Source organism: Geospiza fortis, unplaced genomic scaffold, assembly GCF_000277835.1.
Source record: "Geospiza fortis unplaced genomic scaffold, GeoFor_1.0 scaffold7, whole genome shotgun sequence".
Classification (NCBI taxonomy): domain Eukaryota; kingdom Metazoa; phylum Chordata; class Aves; order Passeriformes; family Thraupidae; genus Geospiza; species Geospiza fortis.
The window spans coordinates 1,721,986-1,748,920 of record NW_005054344.1 but is presented as its reverse complement, the minus strand read 5'-3'; the positions used below and the strand labels follow the sequence as shown (position 1 = coordinate 1,748,920).

Here is a 26,935-nt window from a genome sequence, read left to right as displayed (position 1 = left end):
AAGCAAACACATGCTTTACACTTGTTATAAAAGGCAAAGGGAAAACTCAAGCCAAGTAAATAAATCAGAAATTGTTTGCCCTAGAGAAATGCAGTATGATTATAGGATTAGGGCTTCAGAGACTTGACTTTCTTGTGTCTTCCTAAAAAGAAGAAAAAAAGGGACTACATTTTTTTTTGCAGGCACTTTTCATTAGTGGGCTCATGGAAAAGCAGCATGATTCAAAATATGACAAAAGTATATACAAGTAGCAATTTGAAGAACTTACTTTACCTCAAAATATGCAGTTCTAAATCAGAGAAAACATTTAAACTAAAAACCAAATTCCTACTTCACAAAAAGCCCTTTAAAGATCAACAGTCATGGCTGTTTTGGGGGGGGGGATGGGGAATGGAACCCCAAAACAAAACCCCTACCGAAATAAATATGGAATTTCCATTTTCCAGTAAACTGCACATTGGAACACATCTTACTGCCTTTACAGTAGTAGCCTCATAGGCCTACTCCTATTCTGAGATGTTAGAGGTTTACCTTGATTCACCCTAGTTATTCCCATACTACCTTAGGAGAAGGCATAGTATAAAAGAATATATACTTTAATGACTTCTTTGGCTTATGTTCACACAGCCCTGAATCCCAGGCATTGCCCAAAGGCACTGAAGTGGCAAACAAGAAGCAGCTGTGCAAGGAGGGCCTTTACACTCTGTGGCACATGTCTGAATACGAAACACCTGTATCAAAATTTTATTATGGTGGCTTAATAGAAACTCTTTTTTCCACTCTTTTCAAAATCAAATGCATCCATGTAACACTCTCTCTCAAATCAACATGGAACTTAAATACCATTACAATTTTGGCCCTTAAAAGGCACACTTGGCAAAGTGATTTGTAGGCAAAAGCTAACATCTGACATGATACAGAGGCATGAGTACACATATACAGAAGTATATCGAGAACCAAAGTCTGTAGATACAGCAAGTAAAGCAAGCACAAAGTCTTTCCTCTGCTCAGCCCATTCATTTTGCAGCAGGATTCTTAGGAGGCTGAAGTTTGTAGGTGCTGAAGTAGTTCACCACTTGCTGAGGGACTTCTGCCAGGACACACTGAGCCAGAGCTTCTTTGGGAGACTTATAAAAAAAGAACACCAAGCTTCAGTTTCCACCAACTGCTAATGAAGATTCTAAAGCAAGTAATAAGCACCTCCTCCAGAAGGCCAACTTAAAGTCTGACATTTTACAGAGGACTTTACACAGTGCCCTTGTGTGACAGACAGATGGAAGCTTCCCTCTTACCTTCTCACTCCTGTTACCATGAATCAGATGGCTGTCTTGTGCCACTGAAGTAACAGGAGCTGAGTAAAGGGCTGCCATGTCTGAAGACACCTTTTGTCACACGAAATACGCAGTGCAGATATCAGACTTCAGCCATGTAAACACACTTCCACTATCTACTTAAGATGACCCTTCAAGGATTTGTCTAAATCATCTGCAATCTTTTGCACCACATCTCATCCACAATAACCATGGATGAGCAGCTATGAGCATTTCTATGGAGCAGCTCTTCTGTAGATACTATTTTTACTGTAAGACTAAGTATCCACAAGAAAAAAAAAATCTCTTTTTCTAGAAACTGAAAGCATTTGAATATATTATATTATACTGAGCAACAACCCCAGTTAATCTACATCCAAGTTCATTAGCATATTCTGTTTCGATTTTGCTCTTTCCCATTTCAGTTTGCCTGAGTTACTCAGATTAAACTAAGAATTTGTATTAAAAGTAAAAATATAAAAGCAAAATAAGAAGTTGTAAGGAGTATTATTAACAAGTTAATACTAAGACATGAAACAAAATTAGAATATATATTAGGATGGAAATAAAAATATTGATCTTATTTGCCCATCCTGAGGAAATTTTGGTGGTTTTTATTTAAGTCAACTATTTTCAACATTATGACACCTAAAATTTGACTTCCATTAGCCTACACATACATTATTGGATTTTACAGAAATTAAAAAATATCAGGACTTTATTCTTTCACCACCTTTTTTTAGATATTTACTTTTATGAAAATGAAAACTATCACCACTACTGTAGCCACACAGAGTTTCTACTGATTTTGACCTCCCTGATTATGACTTAGCCTTGAATGTTAATACTGAACTAAATCGTGAGACTAATCCACATTCATAAATGGGCATCCGCAATAAAAAGAAAAATTACCATAAGAAAAAAGTCATAGTAAGTTTTTTCCTCACAAATAAAAAACCCCATCCATTCATTTAATCAAGCCTGAGAGAGTTTTACAAAGGTAATTCAGCTGCAGAAACTAGCCAGAAATGCAGTGCTGAAACTGAGGGATTTGGGGTTTTTTTAGCATTTGATAAAGACTTAAGAATACATATTGGATACACCACACAAAAGCTTAGGACTAGATGTAGGACATCCTAGCAAGCCCAGCATACCTCTACAATATTTATTAAGCATATCAGTAAGATTACTTACATTTTGGAACTTCCTGAATGGCACAAATTGGACAATGTCTCTGACAGCTGGTTCTCCCGACGAGGACCTAAGAACTCCATCGTCACCATCGAGAAACTCCATGGCATCGAAGTCTGCTCCTCCCACACCAACAATGATAATGGACATGGGCAACTTTGAGGCATTAACTATGGCAGTTCGAGTTTGATCAAGGTCTGTTATCACACCATCCGTTATGATCAGAAGTATAAAGTATTGCTGTCAAAGCAATAAACACTGTGTTATGACTAAGAAATAGCAAACATTTAGCCATGTACACTTAAGGAAACCCACATACAGACTACACAGTGTTGTCACTTTGGCATGTTCAGTGTGCTCACTGAATTTTACAATCAAACATCTAATTTGTAGTCAGGCTTCATCTGTACAATCTGAAAAAGCTTATAAGGACAGCACAGACTTTTAAAAGAAGGCATCAATAAACAGCCACCATCCAAAACTCCAGCGGTATCACCCTTCTTTCCTTCAAAATCCCCAGACAAACCAACAGTTGACCTATTTTCCCATTATTTGTTCTGAGATAGAAGGCAGTTTACTGAGGTTTTGGAAAGGTAACACCTTTGAAATTTTAATTTGTTTCCTTTCAGGACTATCAATATCTTTATGAAACACTACCCTTTACTTAATTCATTGTATCCAGAAAATCCTAAATCACACCTTTCACTGTTGAAACACACAGCCATTTTCAAATCCTCTAATCATGTTTTCTAGCTGCTTCATGAAGTTAATTACCAAGGTGTCTGAGACTACTTTGTAGTACATCAGTAACTTAATTAAGTACCCCGTAAGTTGCTTCCACTATTCTGTCAGGGCTTCTAAAAGTTGGCATCCTAGCACCAAAAATGAGCTAGAAGTACCAAGTCTGGAAATTATCAAATGCTTTTTGAATTTCCAGTCTTCCCTCACTTCATTTCATATGATTACTGAATAGCATAAATTCAAGTCCCAAAGATACTCCCAGTATTTTTGGAAGTCTCTCTTCACTACTTTCCTTCCCATCTGCCTTTATCTGCCTTCAAATAATTGTTCTTCCCTTATCTTGTCTGTTTAGGTATCACCTTTTTTGCCTGCTTTCTGCTAGTCTGTTCCCCCACGTCAGCAAGAACATCTATAAAGCAGTTATGACCATAGAAAGCTATAAGCAACTGCAGCAGGATAGCACATCACACTGGATTTATTTCTATCTTCTCATACTTCCTCCATATTGGAAAAAAAAAAACAGCATCAGTATCAAAAGCCAACCCCAAATGACTATGATATGTATTAAATGTCAAGGGAGTGAATTGTCTTCAATACGTCCTTTCAGGCAGGAAAAATAAATCTCTTGCTAGGCACACCACATGAAATAAAAGTTTAAAAAAACCCAAACAAAAACAAAACCAACAAGAGGTTTCCTCCTTTCCTAAGATATAGACATATATACATATATTTATACTTTTTTTTTTTTACAGCTACTAGTGAAAGACTACCAAGGTAAAACCTTACCAGCCTCATGGCATATGAAAATCCATAGCTCTTTTTCAAATTGGTTTCTACAGATAAATTTACATTTAAAATAGCTAATTTTGTTTCCTGATTTTACATGACATCAAATACACTAGTATTTGTCATCAGTGATTTAGGATTTTGTGAACTTCCATGCTTTCTAAACATGACTGAATATTGAAGACTTGGTCTTCAGAATTTCTATTTTTAATAAGGTCAACAACTCATGTAGAAAATTTTAATATGGAGGAGGGCACAGCCCTTACAGCACCTAAACCTTTATAGTACAGGTAATTATCTGTGTTGGTACTTAGGTGTCAGGAGCTACACCATCCACTTCTTCACTACCTTAGTTAATCCTCTCTCCCAGCTATCTAGTGTGAAACAAGGGCTAGTTGAATTTTTTTCACAGCTGAGGTTAAATCACCCTCTCAGATATAAAGGCCTAAATTAGACTTTAGCAACTGTATAACACTGCAAGAGCTTTCAACAGAAGATACCATAAAGGCGTTGTGTACTTTTAAGTTTCTATTTCAAATCTGAAAAGTTTATTTAGTTAATTGATGAAGAGGACTGTCATGTACAATCTGCAAAAAACAACTAGTTTTTCTCTTGTTTTAAGGGTAACAAGCATTTATTCACAAGGTAAAGGGTCAACTGCCAAATGAATACATTCACAAATTTAAAAGAGAAAAAAAGTATTTATATAGAAGAAGGAAAATGAAAAAGTAGAGAAACACAGCGAGTACCATAAAGAACTTACAGATGCTGTTTGCTGCTGAGTAGCTGCAGCAGCAAATCTTGCCACATGATTTATAATTGGAGAAAAATTTGTTGGTCCATATAACTTCACTTGAGGAAGACAGGCTCGATATGCATCAACAATGCCTTGGATCCCTAGAGAACAGAAATAGATCTTTCATTTTTTTTATATTAGATTTAGGGTATTTTGAAGCACCTGATTTTTCTAAAGCTGTATAAATCAGTTACTTGAGGTGATTACGCAAAGATTTAAAACTAACCATGGTGGGAAAAAAAACCCATGCGCAATGGAAGCTTTCAGTTTGACCAATGATTAAGGCACATACATAACATGATTTGCCTTGTGTGAACAGACAGGCCAAATACTCTGTGCTCAAAGGTGTGAAACAACTATAGCAATTCTCTTCACCTGGCAGCTTGTGGTGGTTGGTAGACTGATCAGAGAGGCCACACTGAACAGGCATTAGCAGCACCACACTCAAACCAGACAACCCTACACCAGCAGTGAAGAAGCATAAAGTGTCTTGACAGCACAAAAGAACTGTTCCCAGCCCTGTGCCCTGGCTGTTTAAACCACTTCTTTAACAAATCATTACAGAAGACAGATGTAATGCTATTTGTCCTAAGTAAGAAATTGGTTGCAAAATTTTTCCTGCTACAGGACTAAACGAATTAATTAATTAGAACAACAAGCTTCAGTTCACTTTTCAAGTGTCTTGATGCTGTCAACTTAGGTATTTTACTCTCTAGGTCTGATGTTACTTTCTCAGACTTACCATTACAGAATGGGTTTGAAGGATTAAAATTTATTGGAAACTCATGAGATACCTGTGAAGACACAGAAAACATAGTCAGGACTGCATATACGATCTCCTCCTGAAGTAAGTGCTTTAAGCTGTCTTAGGTAGTACATTTACACATCCCATTACCTGAAAGGAGGGAGGAACTTGTGCACCAAATCCAAAGGCTGGAAACATCTTATCTCTAAAGAAGCAATTTTAAAGAAAACAAAGTCAGTGCCTTCCATTAAAAGCTGCCATAGTTCAGTAAGCGTAGTTATCACTGCTGCTTTTCATCATTAAAAATGCTATTTAAGAGGCAAAATTAAACAGAGGTTCCTCACTGTAATTGTTTCTGGGACCAAAAGTAGTCTTTAACACCAAACTGGCAAGAATGCAAACATATATTTAAATCAATGCTGCTCTTTTCATCAATTATGAAAAGCCCTGCTGGTCTACAGTAGACATGAACTTATACTTGCAATTATATGATGGTATTTTAGTTCTATAACTTAGCTCACAAGTTTCATTCCAGTATATCTGCAGGCCTATTCGACACTGGTTTAAAAAGCTACCATAAGTGTCTATACATATCTAAAAACATGATCCAAATAGAAATCTAACACTTACGTGTCATAATCCTGAATGACCATCCCGACAGACCAAATGGCTGTTAGGTATTCGTTAACTCCATTAGGGCTGAGGTAATGCAGAGAGTCCGGAGAGCGAGGGTCTCCATTGGAGCCTGTAAAATCTATCCCCACCTGCCAAATGCAGCATTCATATCTCATTGCTCTTAAAGGTTAAATTATGCTTCTTATCTCTGGCAAAGCCAAAGTGAAAACCACGAAAGAGTAGTAAACAGGACATCTACAAATCTAACAGGCACAGTACTTGGATGCGGGTTTCTTGGAATATTAACAATGTCACAACAAAACCCTCAAAAGCTCTGCATCTCTCCAGAAGGGCTGAAATTACTTTCATCTGAATCACAGAATGGTTTGGCTTGGAAGAGGCCTTAAAGATCATCTAGTTCTAACCTCCCTGCCATGGGCAAAGACAGCTTTCACATGACCAGGTTGCTGAAAGCCCCATCCAACTTCGCCTTGAACACTTTCAAGATGGGGCATCTACAGCTTTTCTGGGCACACTGTCAGGTTTTCGCTGTGTTTACTTTCAGTTATTATTCACAGCAGCTCCTCAAAATCTTGTAAATTAATTTAATTCTGTATCTTGATATACACACACCTTTCTTCTCAGAAGTACAACTAGTCAGGCTCCATAGAAGCCTAGAGAGGTCTTTCTCTAACTTCAACAGGTCTCCTTTGCTTTGGTGGTGAAGCATGTTAATAAGGCAAAGACATCATACTGTTACTTGTGATGTATTTGGTTCACAAACTACATAACTTAAGGGTTCTAACCCATATGATGACATCTGTGTGTTGCTTTCAAAGAACAGTAAATTTCTCACTGGTCTCCATCCACACAACTTAGCTAGTTCCTAATGACCATAACCAGAGGTTCAGAACCATTTGCCAAGAGTAAAGACTATTTTTTTCTGAACAGAGTAGAAGCATTCTAGCAAAATAGCTTCCTGCTGCATGCTACAGAACAAAAACAAAGTTGAAAAGAAAAAAAATACAATAATCAAATAAAACACACAGCCAATCAACTCTATACTTCAATTTGCTCCAAAACTCAAAAAGTATTCATATAAATGATTTAACTTACGGTGAAATTCAGCTGACACCCACCCATGATGTAATCAAGGAATGTGCACTCTACAATAATCTAAAAATAGAAGACAGAAATTTTGGGTTTTTCAATGGGAGAAACCCCAGTTAATATTATTGTAGCAACTTCTAAGGTTCCAAATATGTTGTCTTTACCCATTAAAAGCATTAGTTTTGCCCTAGAGCTATCCCACCCACCCACTGTAACCAGGACATTTGCAACACATGCTACCATACAGTCAGTATGACTGCATGACAGTATCAGAATCAGGCCTTCAACAAACTACAGACATACATCAAAGCAGCTCCAAAACAAATTTCATTTATAAAATAACACATTAACACAGAGTTTTTTACTTTGCCATAAAACAGTGAGTTGGGAAATGCAGTGGTTCAGAAATTACTTGAATCAGTAAACCACTTCTCAAGATAAAGGGACAAGGGAGAACAGCTGTAATTCAGGTCTCAATTTGTCTTCTTGTACGAATCAGAGTCCCTTAAATATTCACTGTATGTGGAACTTTCAGACATTTTAAAGTTTCTTACAATTTGAGGATGAAGATATATTAAATGAGAGTTGTTATGCCTTAACACTTAAAACCAGAATCATTCCAGAATATATTACTGACCTCACAATGTTTAACGCTCACAATGCCAGAGTTTTTATAGTTCTTTTTCTTCTGTCTTTTCTTTTCATTGATGCACTCAAATTCAACCTGCATGAATGCAAACAAATCCAACAAAAATATTATAATATCATTTATGCAACAAGTTTAATTATCTTTTATTTCAGAACTGATACTTTGGGCTTATATTAAAAATGAAGTTCATTTCATAATACAGCAAAATTAAACCCAGCCTGCCCAATATCAGCAAGAAAAAAACATATTCTCAAGACAGAAATCCTCTCTTACCCGAAAGTCTACAAACACATTTGTTTTGACAAATGTATTTCAAACAGAGAAAGAAATTCTGTACCATTCTCCCTCCGAGGATTCTGCTAACAGCTCTCTTTTTGGTAAAGACACAGCAATTCAAACAAAGCATCAGTGTTCCAGAAGCTGTGGCTGGAATTGTTATTATTTTTATTATTTAGTATAAATACAAAACTCAAAATATTAGGAAAGTACAAGCATGCACTCTTGTTTATAGATCCCAGTATTTTTAGTGCAGAAATAGTTCTGGAGATTTTACAAGTCTAAAGGAAAATATGGTAAAACATCTTGATAACATACCTATCCATAAAGCAAACACTTTTATGTTGTATTTGCTATGCTAACTTTTGTCTTCAACATGCAAACCCTGCTTATTAAAAGGTTTGGAAACTATTATAGTTCATAAGATCAGGAAGGGTAGTATCACTTTAGAAAAAAGCCACCTAATGTAACATAGCTGCATTTTCGTGCAGTGGCGTAAATACTGAATTTTCTCATATTCACTGAAGTATACATAATAGTTAAGAAGTGCCACATTTTAAAATAAAGGATTAAATAATATTTGAAAAAAATAATACAAGCTGTGGTCTTTTAACTGTAGTTAAATTTGTGCTGCATTCTGTCTTTTGACAATCCAGTGGTTTTTTATTTCTGTATTTTTATGATTAGTGATTTTTTTTTTTGTGCTGATGGTGGGGCATTTAGATACATAATAATAAACTATAACCAAGACATTAATCCTAGGAAAATGGATGAACAATGCAAATGCTGTTTCAGCCTCAACTGCAATAGCAATGTCAAGGTGTAGCCTAGCCCAACTTGGAGGTCACCTGTGGCCAGGTGACCTAGGTTTTGCTGCAATATGAATGAAACAGCTTATCAGGAACACCCAGGCAGCTTAGCCTGTGTAACACTTACAGGTGATGACCGAGATGCTTCCTTCAGTTTTGACAATGTTGTTTGAAAACTTCCTATGAGATCGTGAGACCCATCACTATCATAGTCATAGCACTCAACCTAAAATGCAACATTACTTAGTGTTAGTAACAGAAATGGCCCTGCAAAAACAATGAACACTGAAATGGCAAACCTGAACATCCCAATATTCCTGTATCTCTTATATCACAGAGCTTTTCTTGCATTGAAGTTTCAGAACTGCATAGGGTTGCACTTAAAAAACATTAAAATTGGGTAGATGCCAATACACTCAGTCTTGAATCTAATCTTCTACTCAAGTGAAGGAGACATGAGAATACTAAGTAGTGTCAGGTCTTACATGAGCAAGTAACATCAATTATATTGAAGAACTATGTTTTGAGAGTGATGGGGTGTTGGGAAGAGTAGGAAAACAACACAGGGTTTTTTGCATTCATCATGAATCTGAGCATCCAGCTAAAAATTTAGTAAATCAGTTATGTAAGCAATCACAAGAGTTTTAGCAACACTTTTATGTTACTTCATTAATCCTCAAAATAACAAAGAATTCATAAGCATATGAAGGTTCAGCCCTAAAGCTAGAAACAATATATGATTTTTTATTTTTTAAGATTAGAAAATTTAAACAGCGGATCTGTTAAACTTTGATCTACACTTCACGGATCTGAATGCCAACTAAAAATCTCTTTTCTTACAGTGAGAGTTGAATGATAAGCTTTGTTATTTAATCAATGCACTCTTCTAACAGCCCAATCTGCCAAAGAAGGCAGAAGTGAAAAACAATTGTTTTTTTCTCTTTGAAAACGTGATCAACCTGTCTTTCTACATAAAAAGCTGGTTATTTATCTATAAAAGCTTATGTTAATTTCATCCACTTCTGGTATTTTATTTCAGTTCAGCAACACAGACATGAGAGCTAACTTAATCAAACCACATAAAAACATACTAAAATAATTTAATAATGATGATGATAAATAGAAACAATAATAAATCAAGAGTCAAGTAGGCATCCCACATTACTTGGAATCAAAATGCAAACTTCGAGAAAAATGTTCAGAGTATGTATGGCTTAAACTGAACAGTTATTTGCATGTCCATCTTTCAAGTCTAAAAATATTGTTACTTACATTCAAGAATCAATTTAACTGATTACTTGAGCATTTCAGATAGAAATAAAAAAGCAAAACAAACAACTTCAACATACACTTGAGTTTCTGAAAGAAATTAAATTTCTGACAACAAACAGGAATATTGAAGTACAAAACATGATGTGTAGATTGGGAGTTCTACTGCACAGAACATACCTCTATCTTGCAGTTTGCACTACTATAATATTTTGAATTCACTAATAAATAAAAAAATGCATGCACATGCACAAAACAGCACCTTAAATTATACAAGCAGTCAAAGAACCAACAGGCTAATTAATGTTCATGGCAGTTGCTATGTAAATTCTTCTGAATGTCATAAATTATGCCAATCAAATACTCAGCGAAGTGCTTCAGTAGCTAAAATTTAAAATTGAACATATTTCCTGACCCAATAGTTCTGATACCTGCTAGCACAGGTAGTAAATGTATCTCCTTTTTATTTCAAAGGCATAAAAATTTGTCTTGCTTGACATGTTTGACCATTTAAGCCAATTTATAATATTTATTCCAGACAAGAGAGAAATAGTTCCTTTTTTTTCATATATGCCCTCCTGGACATGCAATAGCAGTAGGGAACAATGTGATTTAACATACTTTTCCCAGCAGAATTAGGCATGCATGCTCCAGCTGAAAGACTCACATCTGAGACACAGAAAAACTTCAGTGACTGCAAACACACTCACATGGAACATAACCATGAATCCAGAAGATAAAGGATCAACTTGGTTTGTGCACTGCTGGGCGTACACAAACTAAGCCTTTAAAGAGGTGAAAAGCCACTCATAGAAAAATTGCTGGTTTTACTTACTATGCCAAACAGCCCATTACACATGCAACTGTGTGCATATAAAAGTGTTAAAGGCATTGTTTAATCTTTCAATAACATTCCACAATACAATCCTGACTACATTTTAATGTTTGAAGTGATAGGTCCTGCATTTCTAAGTGAAGGCATAATCAAACTGCCTGTCTGCAAGTCTGTAACTATTCCAAGTCTATTTCCTCTGGATATAAACCTGCACTTCCCAGGTAAGATTTCAAAAAACAGACTTTAATAAAATGATGATAGAGCTGAGAATAACTCTTCAGAGATACATTTAGATCAATGGTCTATAGCTTTAGTATGGCTGTTTACTGAAAAGGAGAAATATATTTATAGTATATGGAGATGTAAGAGCTGTCCCAGTTGTTTTGGGGACAAGGGAAGCAGAAAGGAATGAGATGGAAAAAACACAGAAGCAGCAAGAGAAGAAGGTTCTGGGCTTGTAAAGTTGTTAATTAGTCTCCTCTATAAATATGTATTTAAATCCATTCAGGTGCTGGTAAAACCCAGATCCCCGTGGCTGTTAAGGATTTTCCAGGACTGCCTCAAGTCATATGACTAATACCCATTACATGCAAATCATGCTCTAAGTTTTCCTTCCCAGAGGAAGAACATCAAAGATAGCAGTTTGCTGCACTTGGGTTTTCAGGGGTCTTTTTCAAATGCTAAAATACCAGGTTTCTAACATGATCATAATAGCTTATAAATGGCATTTTGATTGGCTGTTTACCTTCAGTTCCACCCCTAAAGGGAATTCCTGAAGAAAAATATTCAATAGTTAAACAATTTATTCAAGATAAAATTGGAAAATAGAAAATACTAAAGCCCTAGTAAAAGTATTACTTCACAGGTTTGATTAAATTTCTGAAAGAAAATTCAGTTTTATATGAAGAGGAAAAGTTGCTTAAACTGGTATTCACAAGTTATATCTGACCCACATCTGTTAGCTAGTATATTAAATGTAATTTATTTTATCAGGCAGTATATTAAAAATTTCATTAATGTTACCTGTTCCACCAGCAACAAAGTATTACAAGATCCATCACATAGAACAAAGCATATATTTTAGCCTTTAACATGCTTCTTTCACTGCACAGTATCTTTAACACCACCAGTATTAGCTGATGCCATGCTAGAACTGTACAATAAAAATAAGAAAGTGCATTGGACATTTCAAAGATACTTGTGTTCAACTGGTTTCCCAGATTTTCAAAGACCAGCTTCTACCACATAATGCATCACAAAATGTGCAGGGTTTTCCTTTTTTCCCCTAAAATATCTATCTGTGCCTTTCAAATAAGAAACCTAATATTTTCAATTAATTTTGAAACAAAAAACCTGCAGTAACTAGAATAACATATCTTCCCCTTGTTACATATTTTAACTTTTAATGCATTAATTTATACACACATTTAATATATGTTACCTTGATTGACTTATCCATGTCACTGTAACACAGAGAATTGAGAGAGATTTTAAAGGGCCTCCAAACAGGATTCAGGTTGTTTTTAATAACCTGTTGGGAAAAAAAGAGGCAGAACACCATTGTTCACAGGGGTAGAAAGCAGTCATCATGATGGATCATACCTTCATGCCATGATTTTTGTATGCAGACAACAATTGACTAACGCTGCTGTCAATGCACTCCAAATCCCAATACACAGGATATAAATCAAACTACTCTTAACATGCCATTGTTCAAAAAGAGATTAGTCTCTTTCAGCTCCATTTTTTGCTAGACTTCTCCACCACCTACTTATATCCTTCACCTACTGCACCGTAAAAAGTTAAATTTATCATTACAGAAATAAGATACTGGTTGCTTTCTTTTAATAAACACACATATATACATATACATATAAAGCCATGCATTACCAAAAACATGTGTAAAAATATTACATTGGAATTTCTGAATACATCAGTGCTTCAGAGATTACAACACACTCCCACATATTATTTATTCTGAAATGTCATTTATGGAAATATGACCTCAAGAAATTCATGGTGTAGTAAAGTAAGAACAGTGCATGAGGATAAAAGGCCTCTCAAGTAAAACACTAGTGTTATTTACAAATAATACTCAAAGATCTTCAAAATTTGTCTTTATCTATAAATATACCCAATACACCAAATAATGATCTTAAAAAAGTACAAGAAAGTACACATAATATGTGCTACTTAATTAATAACACCTTACAATAGTAATACTTTCAACACTGTAGGAGTGTTGTGAAAAATCTCTCTTGAAAATGAAACCAATAGAAACAGTAGGTAGAAAAAAGAGGTTTTTCTGAACCAGTAACATAAAGAACTAATCCACTAGACATTTCTAGGCTGAAACAACAAATTCTGGATTTACTCCTAAAGTTGATGACTGAAATCATAATAGAAAAGATGCACCTTAAGCAGAAGAATCACCTCATAAGAGAAAATGTAAGTCTGACAAAAAGGATTTATAGTTCTTCAACATCCATACTTCAAAATGAATACAGTCACCACTTCCTATGGGTACAGCACCTCAGCTGTAATGGGGCCCTGAGCTGCCACTACAGTGAGACATTCTGAAACTACTCTTAGACTGTCAGTTGCTGTCAGAGGACCCATACACCTCCTCCTGGGTGAAAGGCTGCTGCTGCTCAAGCACGTTTCCCCTCACTCTGCATTCTCCTTGGCTTGCCCTTGCTATGCAAGCATTTAGCACCATTACTTTCACTAGTAAAGGGTACAGCCAGGTGACACTTTCCTAAGAACAGCAGAGTCAGGAATGCCCAAGTCCTACCCCAGCACTTGGTAGAACTGAGCAAATGTCTCTGAGTATGCAGCTCTTTTTCAAAATACTTCTTTTCTCCTAGATTGCTGAAAGTTAGTGGGAAAAAAAAGTGACTTCTTTCCAAACAGAACGGCATATATTGAAATCAGCATGAAGAGAATAAGGTAGATTTCCCAGAAAAGTCAGTGGAAGAGATGATGCAATTTCTAGCTAGTCTGCATATCAACTCCAGGATAGTCAATTCTTTTTGTAAGGCATTTTATCGCTAGTGCTGTGACACACTGGAAATTAAATAACCTTAACCTCTTTGTTGTTAACTGAATATATCCTACCTCTGTTCTGTGAACCATCACCCAGTTTCCATCTCCAGTCTGTTTGTGGAATTCCAGATAAGGATCTGACTTTCCAAAAAAATCCTGTATTTAAATAACATGCAATTATTTCAGAACAGCCCGTAGAGCGAATACCATTAAATTCCAGTTAACACACACTTAGATTAACAAAAAGTAAATTCAGGGAACAACAGCTTTAGATGATGAAATGCAAATCTGATTATATTACCACCTGTGAAAGAGGAAAAGAAAGTGGCGAATGTCCTTCGATTTAGAAGAAAAATGTCCACACATCAAATACCTGACAGTTCAAGCAAAATACTTATAGCTATAGTACTACAGTGGATAGACAGGAAACTAAGGAGTTAAAAAAAATCATGAAATCAAAAGGTAAAAATAGAAACATTTTTCTATTATTTTTCTAGTTTTATTTTTTAAAGTCTCTCGATAGCCAGCCCTACAGTAAACATAACAAATTCATACACACCAAGTACACTTTTCACCATTTATTTCAGAGAGGTAATGGGCAACCATTTATATATCCATTGAAAGCAATGGATATACAAAACTCCATTTTATCTATGAATAAATGTAAAGATTTACATTTAAACAACATTACGTGTTGCTCACAGATTACCCCTGAAATGCATTTATCTTACTTAGAAATACATTACAATTCATTTCAAAACAGTTAATGAAGTTACTCTGCAGGAATCTTATTTCAATTTCTTTTTTAGTATAAGAAAAATCTTAATGGATTTTATTTTATAGGCAAAAAAGAGAAAGAATACTCAAATGTTTCCTGCTTTGACAAGACTCTGATTTACTACTTTATCAGAGAAACAGCAATCACTTAAATACCTTATTGTCCAGTTTCCTTGCTTCTAATTCCAATACAACCACCCTGTTATCCTTTACTTCTTCTGCTGTAATCTAGGTAGGCAAACAAAATATTTCAGTTTACTCATATTCACAGAATTCCTACGACATGCGCATTAAAAAAGCCCGCGTGTTTTCTCACAAGTGACGCATTAAAAAATGGGGGTGGGAAGGAGAGGAACAATTTGATTTGACACTGAGATTCCATTCCATCTATTTGCCATAAATGATAGCACTGACAAAAATATGCCCCAAAGAGTAGCCCAGTGGATGCCCTAATGATGTTTGCAATGGGGCTTACAATACAGAAGGTGGACAGCTATTCAATGACAAAGATAGATTAGTGGAGGAAAAAAGTATGCTTTACAGCACTGTAGAATAGACTCCCTGTATTTAAGCCACTAACTAAAGATATAACCCAGAAACAATTAAGGATGAACTCTGAAGACATTTATTTCTTAACTCTCTTACCGTAATGCTTCCGCTTCCAGCAGGTTTGCCATTTTTAAGTACTAACGGTTTTGTCAGAGTCCTGCTAGAAACTATCTGCCAAGACAAAATTTGAGTATCAAGCATTATTAACACAATTTAATAGATTTTCAAAGGAATTAAACGAGTTCGTGAGGTATTTTCATTTTAGTAATTTTCCTCTTTGGGAAGATGACAGCATTACATTTACTTACCATAATCTTCTATAAATAAATAGGTTATACTTTATTCACTTCAAAATTTTAAAACACACATGCAGATGAACATATGCAGAGCTCCAGGAGTAATAAGAATTAAAATGTTTTCTAGTAACATGACACACATTCATGGACAAAGATAATACCTTAGGTTCCAATGTCAAATTGTTCTTTATGTTCTCCACACATACCTTTAAAATGCATGCAAGGCATATTTCATAAATGGATTCAGGAAATAGATTTATAAACACAATGCCTGTCACTCAAAAAAATCATCAGCCTTCCCCTGCACAGTTTCCAGCTGATTTTATTTTACCCTATTCAGGCAATGCTTCCTCAGAAGTGTGTCTACTCTTCCTTTACCTTAAGAACGAATTATTAATTTTTAATTTACATTGAATTTCAGTTCACAATGCCTCTTTATTTTAAGTGCATTATAAGGATAAATGCTTAAGACACAAGGCAGGAACAATCCTAAGACAACTCTTCTGAGAAGTGCCTTTGAAGGATCTATTCAAAAGAACAAGTTTAAAAGAAGCTGCCCAATTGTCATAGCATCAATAGCAGAATATGAGTGGGAAATAGAAGTAAATCTACAGCTGGCAGAGCTAGGATCATTGCTTGCATCGAGTGGAAAGCAGATTACAAGGATAACATGGCCCTTGTGAGCACTCATACGCTGTTCTACACTGATTCTCTTTTTTGGGAGCATAAAAATAGGAATTTGAGCATTACAGTAAATAAATAGCAATTACTACAACTTTATGCTCATTGAAAGCCCACTTACTTTTAGATAGCAATCCAACAGTCACCATCCTAGAGCACATTCAGGGCATCATCTCAAAACCTTTTGCAAATAAAATGCATATACACTGAACTGAGACTTGAAAAGTCAAATGAAGACCATCCTATTCAACTTAAGAGTACTCCAACTACACAAGAACAGAGTGATAAATTCAAGGTAAAAGTGGCTAATGATTTTCAGTAACTTAATTCTAAGGGAAATCATCTGCATGCTTACCTGTCCCAGCGTACATTCTAATTCTCCTAAGAAGTCATCATCACTCAGATCATAGGTTTTGTTATCAATGTCATATATTCCAAACTTAAGTTTCTGAACAAGCTCAAAATAATAATCAATTAAGAATTTCTTGGAAAACTTTGGGTTCAAGGAATTCTTAACTCTTTCTGTACGATCAACCTGAAATTAGAAAGATACCACTTTATCCGGTATTTCCCAAACTAAACAAGCAAGCAAATCAAATATCATATTATTAAATATATTCAAAAGTTCTTAAAGTACAAAGGAGTATCTTCCTATAAACCTTTCATCAAATATAAGTTATATTACAAAATATTATATTATATATACATATTATATTTCAAAATCCACTGCTCTAAGTTAGGGATACTTGACCTATTTTTCATCACTCCCTCTAAGGTGGGACCTATTCCTACACAGGAAAGACCAACATAAAATCTTGTATTGTCAAATCCAGGCTGAGACCCCAGTTTTGGAATACTCTATTTATAAAAGCACAACAAACCTCTTAGAAAGTTTCTTCTGTTGGTCCACATATGGTTGGGGAACAGTGCTAAAAATCAGATAGCTGTAAATATTTAACAGCAAATGATTATTCATGTGCTGGCCATGTAACTATTTGTTGTGGTTTGACATAGCTTGGTTTTTAGTTAAGGGAAAAATCCAAACCTACTAGACTATTACACATATAATCTAATAAAAAGTATTCAAAAGTGCTGGTACAAAATTAAATTATTTTAATGAAAACATATGCTGTAGTGTTTTAAAAGGTCCAGCAAGCAGATTTGTGAGAAGCATCAGGATGTACCTCATACCACTGCTGACCACTTGTGTTCTGGAGAAGCACACACAGAGGATCTGACTTGGAACCAACATCTTTATCCAAGAGATTGGTGCAGGCAATAGTCAGCTCCACCTTTGTCACACACTGTGCCGCCATTTCTTACACTAGAAAGCAGCAACAGAAATCATCATTAAAATGGACTAAAAAGCAAACAATAGGATTGTCACAATGCATTAACTCTCTAACTGATCACAAGAAGTGTTAGCTTGTCAAAAGTGATAATTTGAGGTTACAAATGCAAATTTTAAAATTTATGATGTACCAACATTATTATAGCATTATTACTGCCACACTCTTGTTTTTTCCACAAAGGTATAAAAATTAATTTCAAAATCTGCTCATAAAAAACAAGATCAGGTTTCTGAGAATGCCCAAGGAACCAAATGAAAAATGGCATATACCTCAAAGAAGGCATGGTGGTTTGAATTGCTGACAATAAAACTTCAGAAGCTTTAAATGAAATCCAAAAGCCCACATGAATGCCAGTATCTTAGAGATATTATTAATAATTCCATGAATAGGGAAAACACATTGTATTATATACTCCTTTACCAAATCTTTGTAACAAAGTGCTGAAACCATAAGCATGGGAGAATTGGAAAAGTCATTTAAGCAGGTAACAGGTTATCTTGCTTTAGTAAATGTAAAAAAAAACAACTACAAATTTTAATAATAAGGATAAACACTTTGAAGTCAAGTAATAACACAGAAATTGGGGGAACTGTTCTTTCTGAAGATCCATTAAAAAAAAAGAATAACTGAAAGCATTTTTACATTTTCTTTTAAAGTACCTCCAGCATTGTCCACTGGACAATGTCCACTAAGACCAACACATATTACAATCCTACAGAAACAACTTGATTATCAATTATGAATCCCACACTGGCATAACATGCATTTGCAAGCCCAAGAAGGTCTCAGCAGCAGATTATTTTCTATAGATATACATATATATATAAATCTCCATAATGATACATTTCAAGGATAGAGTTGATAATTTCCATCAACTCTCAGGGAAGTAAACCTCTACAGTACAATTGTTCTTGGCTCAGAGAGTAAAACTTCCAAATCTTTACACAAGCAGCCTACCCTGAAAGCTCCCAAGCCTCTTTAATTTCAGGTTTGCCTTCTCTCCAGTAAACCCACAGTCTAAACCAAGTTTAGACTGTGGGTTTACTGGAGAGAAGGCAAACCTGAAATTAGGCCAACCAGTCTAATCCCTCTGGATTAATTTACCTTAAAAGTGCATGAGATACCAAAGAGAACAAGGCAGAAGGAAAGGCATCTGCTCCTATCTGGTCAGCTCCCTAGCAACATAAGTATTCATATTTGAATATGAAACTTTACTTAACCCAACCCAGCTCTATTCCTTTCACTGTATTCATAAGACTTTTCATGAAAAGGAGTAATATTTTAGAGGTAAAAAGGAAAAGGAATATGGAAAAGACAAAGAACAAACTGAAAATAGGAGAAAGAAAACGTTGTGGGGTCTGAGGGAATTTTCCTCAGGCTTCTTGTATTCTACTAGGGCACAATTCACATCTCAGCTTCATTTTGCTATCTCAGTGATGAACCTTTTGGACACTGAAGTACATATAAATTATCTGTAAAAGAAAACTCAAACATTCATGCACATATTTTAACAAGCATGTCAGATTCATAGAAGTCCTCATGCACCTCCCAAAACCTAAATGGGATTTCTTCCTTGAGTATCTTTTTGCTCCCATGACTTTCATAAAGTTTAATTCATTGACCTTGAGGAGAAAAGAGTGAAGGTCTAAGCACTAAAATAATTTTTAGACCAATGGTTTTTAGGCTTAAAAAGCACACCTCTTAAAACCAGTCTGCTCCTTTATTCCTGTTTCTCTTTTTATAGCTGTATTTTCCACTCCCTATTGCTTTGCTGGCTGCCAGACTGAGCTCATTAACAGTCAGTACCTTTCCCACAGAATCCAGTGCAGACCAGTACCTGACCCCTTAATGACAGTTTTCAGAAAAACAACTTTCTGCTGACAAAATGATGCTCTTACCCCCATTGAAGCTGCAACAGCAAGTAGAAAGAGTTTGCATGAAACATAACAGAATTTAAACTTGAACTGAGATGCATTTTCAAACCAGTCAAAATTTTCTTGCTTCAACTTGTCTGAAACCCCTCATTATAAAGAGTTCTTGAAAGCGCCCAATTTTTTTGTCAAGGTAACATTTCCAAAATCACTGGTAAATGAAGAGCATTGAGTCCACCTAAAAATATGGTCAGCTTTTTCCTCTTTGTCTGTGTGTGTACTCACACTTCTTGTACAACTCAAGTACTTTTCACATGGACACATCAATTCTGTTACTTCCTCTCCTCCTCCATGTCACCAACTCTCCCACTATGCATCTAATGCAGGAAAAGAGATTAAGAAGGAGGTGCTGTGAAAAAAGCATCCTTTAGCATACAGAAGGGAAGAATAAAAAGGCTGATTCCCTTCCCTGAAATGCAAATGCTCATTTGAGATGCAACAATTGTGTCCATATTAGATAAAAGACAGCTTGTAACAGGAACATGCATTAATTTAAGTGGAGGACACTTAAAATTCAGATAAAGAGCAAAACTTCACAAATCACAAGACAGTCCTTTAATCTTTACTGTTTCCAGTTTTGAAAAATCCAAGATGAAAAATAATGCAAGGCATTTTTCTAAATAGTTTTGAGACTATTAGGAATATATATTTGTATAATAGGTTGAAGAGGTCTGTAATATGCATACATTTCCAGAAATAATTTTGCTATTTTACTAAAAAGAATGTTTCTCCATAAAAACTGATACATTTTACTGCAAATAGTTATACAGATTTTCAGTAACATTATACATGTTAAAAGTTAGTAAAATACTTACTAGCAAGAAAAAGTCATGTCTCATTAACCTCAAGGAGTATTTAAGGTAGTGAAACTTAGTAAATAAGTGATACTTCTCTTACTACATTGCACACCTTACAGAATCTGCAGAGGGCACACATGCTTCATGTGTGTGAAGTCAGGAATCTTTCAAACAGCACTATCTGCTAGGGTTCTGCTCATGCTGCACAAATCCTCATCATCCCAAATGCATGAAAGGAAGAATTACACCAGCTCCACCCAATTCTCCTCACTTCTAAAAGCCCATATTAGCTGAAAAGTTCCCAAGGTTTGAGAGGTGGATGGTAGGGTTTCTAAAGGTGATAAACATCCTCAAGGATCAGTCACTGCCAGGTAAGCAAGCAATCTCTTCTTGAGGACTTGATGCAATACTCTGGCAAATTGCCGTATTTTCAGGATGGTGAAAATAAATCACAAGTGCACTAGTGCATTACCTCTTGAAATACCATTCGACAACACATCTAGCAGGCAAACCAAATGTAAAATATTCGAGATACAGGACCAGATTACTTGAACATTTTGAATTCTGGAATAACTTAACATGGACAGATTATATTGTTCAGGCTATGGTAGGATAAGCCTCGACTGCCAGTAAGTTATAACACATAACAAGAGATTTAGTTCTTGAATTAGTTAGTATTATTAAAGTAGCTGTGCTCCACGTTGGTCATATTTAATTAAAACCTTTGCTTTTCTCAAGCTATCAAGTTGCCCTCCAGGTAGGGTACCATAAAGGGAGGCAAAGCACTTCAGAATGCATGCAGGTGATAGCTCTGTCATCCTTTTTATTGAAATAGCTTTTATAATTGCAGAAGCCAGGCTTTAAAAATATATATCTGGACAGGAAAAGACTGAAAATTACTATATATAATGTACATCTGAACTGCAGTGATGTACAGTCACAAGGGATCCTCTGCCATGTCTAGGCTGCTTGAGAGCATGATTAGGTCAACTAAGAATATGACAAGTCTTTCTGCTTGAGCTGTAATTATCAAAGCAAAAATCTAAGTCAAGGACTAGTCCCATCTTGCAGTTTTATAGATCAGAATGTTCTTTGAACTCCAGTGATGATTCTAATGAAGATAAGTGGTACACATCAAACAACTGAGTCATTGTCTGTTTTCCAACAGAAACTGCAAACATGGCATTCTACCTGGAAAGGAACAGATCTATTATCAGAATGATCTAGCAGCGCAGTTGGGAACTGCTAGACTGTAGCAATCCTCTCCGTGCTGCAATGTCAGAGGACAGTATTGGCTTGCCCAGATAACCTTGCAGAGCATTACAATGACATGTTCCCAATTATAGGTGCATCCAATCTGACAAGCAGAGATACCCAGCTAAAACACAGAAAAACTAATGAAGTGGGTTTGGCATCACTGTCTTTAGTCACAAGTCTCAAACCTATTCTGACGGAAACTATTGCTGTCATTGAACATTTCCTAGCTCCTGTGAACTGCTAATGGCATTAGACCAAAAATCCATAATTTTCAGATATCTCAGGGCCCAAATGAACACAAAACCAGAACGAGAAACCAGAAACTTGCAAATGAAGTCTATTTCTGATCAGCTAATCTTGCCATAATGCTACACTTCAGCATTTTATGTTAGCTGTGTGCCAGACTGAAAAAGGCAGAAAATGCTATGTCTGCTGCAAGAAGCTGACAATGAAATTATGACAAATGGATGCTTCTTCTCGCTGATAGGGCTGGTAGCAACACAATTGCTAGTGATCTTGGGCTACATGCACATAAATATACATTTTCTAAAATCTCAAGGGAACCATTCAGTTCTCAAGGAAACAGAGCGCTTCACAGGAAACAGACCTTTCATATAAGGTTACAAAAGCTAAGACTGTTTCACAACCTAATTTCATCACTGTATTTGAAAAAAATCCCCAAGAAATCGCTTCTCTAAAAATCCTACCTCCAAATTGGAATTATGACTCCTCTTTTCAGTTTGTTAACAGGCAATACAGCTGGGAAAATTGTCCAGCTGATGTGCTGACAAGCTAAGTACCAGAAGCAGCTTGAGTCATTCTGAATTTGAAGAATCACATAAAATCTTGAGTGTAAGCTTTATCTTCTACTAGAACTGATACAGCTATCACTTCCTGAGTGATAGCTCAGGAAGTATGTATGAGGTTCACTAACGTCAAGTACTGCACGCTCCACTTGGGTCACCATAACCCCATGAAGCACCACAGGCTTGGGAAAGACTGGCTGAAAATCTGCCCAGTGGAAAAGGATTTGGGCATACTGGTGAACAGCTGGCTGAACATGAGCCAGTGTGTGTCCAGATGGCCAAGAAGCCCAAAGGTATCCTGGCTTGTAGCAAAACAAGAGTGACCAGCAGGACAAGGGCTGTAATTCTGTAGTTGTTCCACTGCACTTGGCACTGGTGAGGCCACAACTCAAATCCTGTGTCCACTACTGGCCCCCCCAGTTCAGGAAGGACATTGAGGTGCTGGAGCATGTCCAGAGAAGGGCAACAGAGCTGGTGAAGGGTCTAAAGAGTAAGTCCTATGTCGAATGGCTGAAGGAGAAAAGGAGGCTCAGGGATGACCTTACTGCTCTGTACAACTCCCTGAAAGGAGGCTGTGGCCACGCGGGGGCTGGTCTCCTCCAAAGCAACAAGCGATGACATGAGAGAACATAACCTCAAGCTGTGTCAGGAGAGGTTCAGGTTGGACATCAGGCAGAATTTCTCCAAGGAAAGTGTTGATAAGCATTGGAATGGAGTGCCCAGTGAGGTGGTGGAGTCACCACTCTCAGAGACGTTCAAGAAGCATCTCATTGTAGCACTTAGTGCTGTGGTCTAGTTCACAAGACACTGATAGGTCACACGTTGGACTTGATGATCTTGGAGGTGTTTTTCAACCTAAATGACTCCATGATTATCATATTCACAATTTAGTATAAAGGAGGGAATTAGAGCATTCTGAACTAAACAACTAAGATCAGGCTGATAAAACCCTAATGACCACACCACTCATTTGACTGGGGATTATGTCAACCAAAAAACAAGATAATACTTAAGAAATCTGAGATATATGCATACATGAGAATGAAAGCATAGTTTTCTGTATGGGAAATGAATCACCTATTTATACAAGCTTTATGATACTCTACTGGATTGGTAGCACACTGGTATAACAAGTTAGACAACTATTTGCAGGTTGTTTCCGTATATAAAAATCTATCGGTAAGTTACATTGCCAAAGAACAAGTTTAGAGTTCTATTTTTAAATAAAAAATCCACTGTAAAGAAATTATTAATTTGACTTATAGGACACCTGCTCACAAAATTACTTCAAAACAGTTATTTCTAAATATCTTTCTGTTGGTCTTTTTTTATATATTTTATTTTTTTAATCCTACATACATGTGTTTGCCCTCTAGGCACATCTTTAAGGCTTAGTTCTTCCCAGCATCTTCCTCACACAAAAGTATTTAGGTGATGTTTCAAGTGAGCTAAACTGTAAAAGGTAATATTGTGCCTTGAACAAGAAAATTAAGAAATACAGATCTCCTGACTTCAAAATTAAATTATTTTAAGCATACAGCAGCAAACCAGAGGAACACATGTTCCTTGCATATATGTTTATATGCTTTATCAGAGTATCTTTAGACTAATTATTTCATGTAAAACCATCCATTAACTATGCAATGTGAATAGTATCTTAAATTGTATGTTCTTCATTGCAATTTCCCTGTGTAGAGCCACTGACTAATTGACTACATAATTAACATTAACCACAACAAAGAAAAAACCTTTATCTCACTAAAACTTGCTATACTTTACTGTAGAAACAAGATGCAGGTGAACACATGCTTTAAACTAATCCTTTTAACAGTTCTTTTCAAGGGACGTTGTCCCTCTTCACTGTTACAAATATTAGTTCTTAAAAAGGAATTACAGTAACATACCACAGAAGTCTGCCTCCAGGCCTCTCAGCAAAAGGCTACAGCTTCAAGCAACAGTAGCACTGAAAAGTGAAATGAAAGGAAATTAAAACGAAGAATTGTTATTCCCATAGATCAATCAAAGTAAGACGTTTGAGGAACTACAGTTCCTCTTAAAATAAATAACCTCTCCAACAGTTTTATGTGTCCATGACAGCAGCACTGTAAGGATTACTCAAGGGTAATTCAGAGCCTTTTTGAGGGAATAATATATACTACATATTATAAAAGTCCAGCAAGAAGAGCCCTTTAAGATTTTAAGCATGAAGACCCAATTACTGGTTTTGTCCTATCAATTAATTTTTTTTTTAATAAGGTGACAGTGGATTAGAGTAAATAGATCAAAATCATTAGCCCCCAATGTTGTTTATGCTCTAACTAATCTCTGCATCCTTACACAGCTAAAGGATGACAAAGAAAAGTCCGTGAAATCAGTATTCCACAGTGGTCCAGCACATCTCAGTAGAAACAATAACATTTTGAAACCAACAATCACAAAATTGCACTTTACTGTAGCCCAGAAGCATTTCAAACCTTCCTGTATATAAACCAAGTGCTCTCCAGTCAGCTGCCCTCCAGTTCTGTATCACAGCAGCTACTTGCACTCAGCATTCCCTGCACCTGGGAGGCATCATTCATATTCAGCATATCCACAGGCAGTGGTTCCTAAGACAGGCACACAATAATCATGCTGATTCCTGGAACCATCATGTATGCTAATCACCTGCCATGAGGATTTTTTAAAAAACCCTTCTGAGTAGGGGAAGTACCAGAAGCAAACTGCCACAACTAGAATTCAGCTGCCTCCTAACTATGCCTTTGATAAAACACTGAGTGAAAGTGCACTTGATCCATCTACAAGATGGAAAATGGATCTAAAGGATATAGTCTCCTTCAATCAGAGAACAAAGCATGATTCAAATCAGTAAAGACTATCCCTTAAACAGAAGCTTGGATCCAGCAACCAAGCCCCTAAAATTCCTCTATTCATAAATCCTTCAGACACTTAATAATGCCCTTTCAAAATGTCTGAGCAAAAGCATCTCATCTAAAGCAATATTAAAGATAAATCAAAGAAGTCAAACAGAATCAGAGTTAATGGAAAAGACCTTTAAGATTATAAAAAAAACCACATCACAGTTCTACTTCCTCCCTACCAGCTTGCAGAAGCCATACCACACCTTCAAATGTCACGCTAGGAGGGGCCAGTATTAATCTTTGCCTAACTGATCTATGAACAGAAGTAATATTATTCTTAATAAGGAACTAAGATCTACAAATACTAAGTTGATCATATATTACTTATGTTGGAAGAGCATCCTGACTTTCACAGAAAAATAAACAGGAAGGAATAGAAGGTATCTTACTCTGTAACTTTGTCCCTGAAGGTATTTCATTCAGGAAACCATGTAATGATGCATTTGTTCCTAAATCAAATTAAGGTTAAAAAAAATTAAAAAATTAAATTCCATCCCATATATGTGTATGAGATTTTAGTTTTGTTACCCCTAACACTAGGGCTTCCCTTTAGCATTCAATTCTGGAGAAAAAATTGGCATAAAAGAAGACTGTATGAGCACTGTGGTACCAATTCTGCTACTTTGGATTTCTCGATGACATTTAATAATAGCTTAGTTATTAAGCCTACCAGAAATAGCTTTTTGCTCTTGTTACCTGAACTGAAATTAGTCTAACAGTCACCTACAATGAATCGGTATAGTTGAATTTTAAGACATTTAGCACAAACATACTTGTTGCAAAAACACTGCATTCTTCCTAACACCACAACAGATAAACAAAAGGACCTCTGTTAAAAGAGTCCTTTAACATCTCTCCTATTTTTTTTTCCTTCAAATGCTTTTTGGTATTCTGCATGCACTTTGAAACATCTTTCCTCTATTAGTATACCTATATAAAGTTAAAATTTAAAGCTCCAGCTGCAGGAAAAAACATGCTGGGATTAAGTTTGACTGTTTTTTACTTTTACTAAACAAACTTTTTGCACCAGGACAGAAATATCTTTAACTCGAACCTTCAGGGACATAACCCTCCAGGAAAATAAATGTAAGTGTTGGGAGGCAGGGCAATACATATTACTTTGAGGATACTTAATGTACTTTATAGATAGGAGTATGCAAGCAAAAGTGAAGAGGTTTAAAACTTTTCCCTAGTGGAAGAGTAAGCTATGACAACATGAACATTATCTAAGATTTGTCTTGTATATATTATGCAACTACAGTGAAGAAAGAAAACAACCACCCACTCAACCAGCAGCTCAGAAAGAACAGCATGCGGTTTTCAGGAACGATGCTGACTCTCGAAAACCTCCTCTCTCAGAGGTAAGGGTGCTTTTCAGAGCGGCGTTTGCACCG

At 36.0% G+C, this 26,935-nt stretch overlaps 1 protein-coding gene across 3 annotated transcripts; it reads right to left on the bottom strand.

Moving 5' to 3' along the window:
- Positions 1-805: 805 nt before the first annotated feature.
- Positions 806-26,859, bottom strand: CPNE3 (copine 3). 3 transcript variants are annotated; one of them, XM_031058515.1, is made up of 19 exons: positions 26,827-26,849; positions 25,931-25,990; positions 24,528-24,586; positions 19,989-20,080; positions 17,665-17,804; positions 16,836-17,015; positions 15,600-15,674; positions 15,111-15,182; positions 14,250-14,333; positions 12,574-12,663; positions 9,156-9,254; positions 7,932-8,018; positions 7,301-7,360; positions 6,200-6,333; positions 5,720-5,774; positions 5,567-5,618; positions 4,792-4,925; positions 2,505-2,741; positions 806-1,127 (listed from the first exon to the last, which is right to left on the bottom strand). In XM_031058515.1, exons 5-19 carry the CDS (start codon positions 17,794-17,796, stop codon positions 1,017-1,019), a joined length of 1,602 nt encoding a protein of 533 aa, XP_030914375.1. In that variant the 5' UTR covers positions 17,797-17,804; positions 19,989-20,080; positions 24,528-24,586; positions 25,931-25,990; positions 26,827-26,849; the 3' UTR covers positions 806-1,016. The 3 variants fall into 3 exon arrangements, with proteins under 3 accessions (XP_030914375.1, XP_005422935.1, XP_030914376.1); XM_005422878.2 differs by lacking the exon at positions 19,989-20,080; XM_031058516.1 differs by lacking the exons at positions 4,792-4,925; positions 5,567-5,618; positions 19,989-20,080 and having other exon boundaries at positions 26,827-26,859.
- Between the last annotated feature and the right edge of the window lie 76 nt (positions 26,860-26,935).